We start from the raw sequence: 7,259 nt of genomic DNA, 5'->3' as shown, positions 1-7,259 counted from the left end.
ATAGAGGAAACAACACAGATTAGTGTTAGAAGAGACTTGACGTTTGTAGGAAGTCGATAAGGTTAGGTTCAAAACCGACTTTGGTATTTTGCTTGGTGTGATCATTATCAACCTACTGTTGGATAATGGTCTCAGGTTATCTGTAAGACCGTGTGCGTGACGTAGCTGGTACAGTTGGCTGGATTTCTTGCGGATGTTTGCAAGAGGCTCTGGTGAATCGCTTGTTGTCTTCTTTTCTCTGGATTGCTCGATGGTTGCTGTCGATGTTGGTTTGAAATTCTTCGTTTGTTGTACAGAACTGTTCATTTGATCTTGAGGCGTCACACGTATTGTTATCTAGAGTTATAGTCTGAGTGCTTAGTGATCGTAAACTGTAGAAGTCTGTTTCGGTAATCTTGCTTCTAGATTGTTTCTTGAGCTGTGTTAGATCGATGACTGGATTTTGTGAGTCGTAAATTGGTGGAGAATTTATGTTTGAATGGCGTGTTTGGGTATCCTTGGCTTGAATGAGCAACAGCGACGACTTTGGGCACTGAAATGGAATAAATGGTAATAGCATCAGTTGCGTAAAACTCAACTTCTTCATAAATGTGGTAGATTGATTGAAATTTTTGGAGAAAATTCTATGTACGATGTATATCTCGATCTTGCTGTGGCTTTCCAGGGAATGTTTGAATTCTGTGGGATGAAATCCTTTGAGAAAAACAGAGAACCTGTCGGTGTGGGTCTAACTGACTTTGACTTCTGTCCTCCAGTGCTTGCAAACGTGTGATAAGTCTCCTGGTGTAGAATGATGGAAAAGAATACCTCTTCGGCGTTTTTTCGAATTCTGGAATGGTCGATGATTGCACCAGGCTGAGCCTCACCGATAAACGTGGCGATATGTGACGCTGAGAGTGCGTAGAGAGAGGTCGACTTACGGCAGGATAAGTGAAATAGGTTCACGCAATGAAAACATCATGTTAGCAGAGAGAAAACATGGTCCAGGTCGCTTGGAATCACAAAATGTGTCGGAAAAGTAATAACTCATAAATGGCCTGTATGGGGATCGAACCCACGACCTTCGCGTTATTAGCACGACGCTCTAACCAACTGAGCTAATAGGCCACTAGATCAAAAAAATGTGGCAATATGGAAAATATTTCTTTCTTTTCATTAGCAGCAACAAACTTACAAACAGTCCTGAATAACTTAGAAGAATACTGCCAGAAATTCAAAATAAGGATAAAAATTCTGAAAATCCAACGAATACTATTCGCCAGAGAAAGAACTGAAACAAAACTAGACGAAAGTTACACATGATCGGATCACTTTTACGAACTGCTCCCTCGGTTGAATATTTAGGATTAACTTACGACATCAAATTAACGTGGATACAGCATACTAACAATATCCTAACTAGAATCTGGGAAAGAGCAAATTTGGCTAGAAGCCTCTTCGGTTAAAATCAAGGCACATTAACAAATAATATAATAAAAATCTACAAAAAATACGTAATACCCATAATAGAATACACATGTCCAGCCTGGATAAACATATCACAAAAACAATTACACAAACTAGGAAAAATACAAAATTCAATCTTAACCTCAGCTTATAAAGTACCCTCGTACTTCGTCCACATTCATGCACAAGTATGCAAACACAGAGAATTTTCGATAGGCTCTTCCATAGTGCACTGAATTATTTTAATAAGAATTGACATAAAAATTGTTTATTGTGGGATCTTGACAGATACTACGTACGTGATGAACATAGTCCTCAGCATCTCTCTCCAATAAATACATATTTAAGAAATATAAATGAAGCTGACCACCAAGCACTTGACGATTAGAATTAGTATAATATTCGTAGCTTTATTTCCTTTCTTTACTTTTTTCTTCTTTTTTAAAATATTTCAGGATATAAATAGATTTAAAAAATTAAAAGTAATAACGAAAAGTATAAAAACAGAAAATCAAAAAAAAAATTCATAAATTCAAAAAATAGCATCTCAAGGCAATATATGAACATTGCCTTGAAAAGGGCCGGAGTACTGTGGTTTACTCTGGCCCTAAATCACTCCAACGAAAATATAGTAGTAGTCGACATCAAAGTTAGGGATGTAAGAAGAGGTCATTTGCAACGGACCCTCCTGGGTATCTGAAATACAACATACCCAAATACCCACAAAGAAGAAGCTGCGGCAAGTGATATTGTCGGCAAACGGGTTGTCGCCGAGTTATCTATCGATTAGTACTGTGGTCGTTGAATTGAGTGTCGCTCATGTTGGCTATGGCTCGGTTGACAGTGAATAGTTTGTGTTATGTATTTTCGTTTTCTCTGTTAAAGGCGTTTCTTTGGTGTAAATATATATATATATTTGTGGATTATTTTTATCATCTGAAAGTCTTTTGTTTTTCTTCGTGTGTATAAAACCAGCATGTATATTCAAGTTTTTCTTTTGTATCTTTTAATACTTCGAGTCCCGGTCGCACTAAACATGCTCGCCCTTTAAGCTGTAGAGGCGTTATAATGTGACGGTCAATCACATTATTCGTTGGTAAAAGAGTAGCCCAAGAGTTGGCGGTCGGTGGTGATGACAAGCTGTCTTCCCTCTTGTCTTATACTGCTAAATTAGGGACGGCTAGCACAGATAGCCCTTGAGTAGTTTTGCGCGAAATTCAAAAAATAACAAATAAATAACTTTTAATGCTTTCAAATATCTCTGCTATTATGTTTATCATGAAAGATCTTTTCATTTTGCGTTGTACTGCATAACATCTTAGATAAAGAGTTTTATTTTGTTGTATTTAAATGTGGTTTTTAGTTTAAAGTTTGTGCTATTGATCATTCTTTGGAACAAGAAGCATTTAGTGTTTCTTGACCACGTAAGGTCAGTAGATTTTAAAGTCGAAATTAGTAGGAAGAAGTATAATATGTAGACACATTATTCATTTCCTACTTTTGTATTTTAATGTTGGAATTTTCAAAGCTTTTGTGTAGTCTGATTCTAAGCACTTTTGTATGAACACGATATCCAGAAAACTACTTAGTTTCCTTCTAGTTGCCTTTGATGTTTACAAAACTCAAGCTCAGTCACATCAATTGACACCTATTTTTTTTCATAAATTTAATAAGTAGTGGTTATAATATTATTTACAAACTACATTTGTACTATATCACAGATAGGATGGAGAAAAGTGGAACTTTCCCTCATTTGTTTTCAGTGGCGTGTGACTGACAAACGTTTCTAACAACGTACTAATGCATTTAATTTATTGGCTGGAATGGTTCTCGGTTTAACACCATTATTTAATTATTTCCAAGAGTCGTGTTCTTTTACATTTTCCGCTTCTTCGAAGTTGATTGGTGGTATGCCTCTAATATCTTTGCTTATATGTCTCTCGTTTTTTTTTTGTGTGTGGTTTCTGGAGCCATACATTGTTTTATTTAATTCTCTGCATTTTTCCAAAATGTCTAATCTGTCGTTTATTTTGTCTCCTTTCTTGCCTCTGATTGCGTTCATTAACGGTTTTATCCATTTTTTTGTATCTCTTTATCATCTGTGCTCTCCATTACATTTTTTTCCTTTTATTTTCGGTCTCAATCTTTTTTCATTTCAACCAATCTAACTAATAATGTCTTATTTTCCTTTTCCGACGATCTTTCCTTCTTTTCTAAAGTATTTCTTTTAACTTGTTTTCTTGTGAGAGTGAAAAAAAATTTTACGCGTCTTATTTTTTTTCGGTAACGTTGATAATGTTACTTTGTTCTTCAGATCTTTTATTTCATTCTAAGTGCTTCATATCTGTTTTCTAGAATTAAATGAAAAGTATTGTTATACTATTCAAGCACATATTTGTCCATTAGTATTGTTTTCATTCTTCCACAATATACGTAACATGCAGAAAAGAAAACTATATAAAAACAAGGGAAAGCACTAAAATAAACGAATCATGATAAATCCGTTACACCTTTCGAAACAGGCACGCCATTTAACAAAATTTAATCAAAGTTTATTGTTAATAGAGTTGTGACATATTTCTTTCGCGCCACACGTGAAGTACTCGTGAAATATATAGGCCTCCTAATAGCCTTGATGTCGTAAACAAATTAAAAGTTTTAAAATTTGTATTAAAATAGTACAAAAGTATTTAAGAGATAATATTAAAATGTCTATTTTAAAAGGTAAAATATATCATCGTAAACATTTTTGAAAAATAGCTCTGAAGTGTTTTCTACCATTTGAGGTTTCAAGAAGAAAAAATAAATAAATTATAACAGAGCCGTATAGTGAGATTCTAAACATCTCTTTACTATAAGGCATACGAAGGGTTAGCTACTCAAATTACTAGGGTAGTTGATACTACATGAGTGTCACTGTGACGTAATACAAATTTGAAGTAGCAATTTATCAGGTCATTCTATAAATAATGTCCGAAAATTTAATACACAAAATGCATCATCATTTCTGTCTTTGTAAACGTCTTTAACAACGAAAATATGTTGCAGGACGAATATTAAAATGTTCAGGCAAATAAAAAATCTAACCTAACACATTAAACGAATAAACTTTGTGAAGATGGATACAAAGAGCAGGGAAATGCAAATCCAGCACGTCGGCACATTAATACAGATGTCTATAGTTTAAGAAAATTTACGTACTTAAATATTGGTCTCTTTTCAGTGTTGGATTCAACAGATGTAATGAAACTGAATTTTTCTATAGGGGAGAAGCGAAAGTACTCGGTAAAACCCCCTTTCAGGTCCAGGGCGCCGAATAAAATGCCCTGACCGTGCCCCAAAGCAACCTGTAGGAGAAAAGATACACGGACGTTAACGTAAAATAGCTGTGGTATAGAGGAAACAACACAGATTAGTGTTAGAAGAGACCCGACGTTTGTAGGAAGTCGATAAGGTTAGGTTCAAAAAACCGACTTTGGTATTTTTGCTTGGTGTGATCATTATCAACCTACTGTTGGATAATGGTCTCAGGTTATCTGTAAGACCGTGTGCGTGACGTAGCTGGTACAGTTGGCTGGATTTCTTGCGGATGTTTGCAAGAGGCTCTGGTGAATCGCTTGTTGTCTTCTTTTCTCTGGATTGCTCGATGGTTGCTGTCGATGTTGGTTTGAAATTCTTCGTTTGTTGTACAGAACTGTTCATTTGATCTTGAGGCGTCACACGTATTGTTATCTAGAGTTATAGTCTGAGTGCTTAGTGATCGTAAACTGTAGAAGTCTGTTTCGGTAATCTTGCTTCTAGATTGTTTCTTGAGCTGTGTTAGATCGATGACTGGATTTTGTGAGTCGTAAGTTGGTGGAGAATTTATGTTTGAATGGCGTGTTTGGGTATCCTGGTTTGAATGAGCAACAGCGACGACTTTGGGCACTGAAATGGAATAAATGGTAATAGCATCAGTTGCGTAAAACTCAACTTCTTCATAAATGTGGTAGATTGATTGAAATTTTTGGAGAAAATTCTGTGTACGATGTATATCTCGATTTTGCTGTGGCTTTCCAGGGAATGTTTGAATTCTGTGGGATGAAATCCTTTGAGAAAAACAGAGAACCTGTCGGTGTGGGTCTAACTGACTTTGACTTCTGTCCTCCAGTGCTTGCATACGTGTGATTAGTCTCCTGGTATAGAATGATGGAAAAGAATACCTCTTCGGCGTATTTTTCGAATTCTGGAATGGTCGATGATTCCACCAGGCTGAGCCTCACCGATAAACGTGGCGATATGTGACGCTGAGAGTGCGTAGAGAGAGGTCGACTTACGGCAGGATAAGTGAAATAGGTTCACGCAATGAAAACATCATGTCAGCAGAGAGAAAAACATGGTCCAGGTCGCTTGGAATCACAAAATGTGTCGGAAAAGTAATAACTCATATATGGCCTGTATGGGGATCGAACCCACGACCTTCGCGTTATTAGCACGACGCTCTAACCAACTGAGCTAACAGGCCACTGAATCAAAAAATGTGGCAATATGGAAAATATTTCTTTCTTTTCATTAGCAGCAACAAACTTACAAACAGTCCTGAATAACTTAGAAGAATACTGCCAGAAATTCAAAATAAGGATAAAAATTCTGAAAATCCAACGAATACTATTCGCCAGAGAAAGAACTGAAACAAAACTAGACGAAAGTTACACATGATCGGATCACTTTTACGAACTGCTCCCTCGGTTGAATATTTAGGATGAACCCCGACATCAAATTAGCGTGGATACAGCATACTAACAATATCCTAACTATTATCTGGGAAAGAGCAAATTTGGCTAGAAGCCTCTTCGGTTAAAATCAAGGCACATTAACAAATAATATAATAAAAATCTACAAAAAAATACATAATACCTATAATAGAATACACTGTAGCTGGTACTGGTCTGGATTTCATGAGAGGTTTGCTAGAGGCTCTGATGAGTCGCTTGTTGTCTTGGTCTGTTTGGAATGATTGATGGTTGCTGTCGATGTTGGTTTATCGGAAAGAGCAGATGTTTCTTATAGTGTTTCAACTTTATTTTTATCCAAGTACGTTCTGAGGTTGTCACTTGTACAATATATAAATTTCTCAATTAGACATAATTTCCGTTGTGTTTCGAAAGTGTTGCCAGTATGCGTAGAATTACATCGTCGATCAAAACAAACCTCCATTTCATGAGCGTTTTCCACATAAGGTTAGGTGTCTTCTTTGCGATAACCTCAAAGCTTTTGGTGATAAACCTCCAGTATTAATTCATATACTTTAACCTTATTTTAATCTGTAAAATCTTCAGAAGAGAGAAAGCAGCATAAACTTCTTGGGCTTTACTGTTATTATAGTGACCATTTTATCGGTGGGTCATTCCATGGTTTCGGTACTTTCTTAAAATGCTGAAAATATTTATGAACTTAATTTTCATTCAATGGTGGTATTTTAACATACCGATTGAGTTAGAAATTTTTCATTTTGCGTTGGTCGATCGGAGTTGAGTCTAAATTCCGTTTCTTTCAACCAAATTTTTCGCGGCTTCAATCCGGGCTTGTCCGGTTTCGAGACGTTTTCTCTTCGCTTCAACAAGAGCTTTTTTGGCCTTGAGACCTTTGCTTTCCATTTCCACCCTCGATACGGGGTTGCGCTTTGTATTTTTCGTTTTTAATAGGGGCTTCCTCTTTATGGGCCTCGATGCGAGCTTGTTCAAGTTCGATGTTTTAAATTTTAATTGGATTTCTAAGTACCTTTATCACTCAACCCTGGTTGGCTAGTGGTAGACACTAGATTATTCCCCTAA

General features: G+C 36.3%; 1 protein-coding gene and 2 non-coding genes across 3 annotated transcripts in view; 1 reads left to right on the top strand and 2 right to left on the bottom strand.

The window, feature by feature from the left end:
• Positions 1 to 1,033: 1,033 nt before the first annotated feature.
• TRNAI-AAU (transfer RNA isoleucine (anticodon AAU)) lies at positions 1,034 to 1,107 on the bottom strand. Its single transcript has one exon. It is a non-coding gene; the product is annotated as a tRNA-Ile (tRNA).
• Positions 1,108 to 5,790: 4,683 nt separating this feature from the next.
• Positions 5,791 to 7,259, top strand: part of LOC143251724 (signal recognition particle subunit SRP72-like) — a 57,981-nt gene continuing 56,512 nt past the window's right edge. The window contains exon 1 of the mRNA XM_076502965.1: positions 5,791 to 5,861. Within this exon, the coding sequence (XP_076359080.1) occupies positions 5,791 to 5,861 (71 nt within the window). The remainder of the gene's footprint in view (positions 5,862 to 7,259) is intronic.
• Positions 5,877 to 5,950, bottom strand: TRNAI-AAU (transfer RNA isoleucine (anticodon AAU)). The gene has a single exon. It is a non-coding gene; the product is annotated as a tRNA-Ile (tRNA).

Source organism: Tachypleus tridentatus, chromosome 6 (genome assembly GCF_004210375.1).
Source record: "Tachypleus tridentatus isolate NWPU-2018 chromosome 6, ASM421037v1, whole genome shotgun sequence".
NCBI lineage: Eukaryota > Metazoa > Arthropoda > Merostomata > Xiphosura > Limulidae > Tachypleus > Tachypleus tridentatus.
Note: the sequence above shows the minus strand (reverse complement) of the source record. Positions and strands in the feature narration are given on the sequence as shown.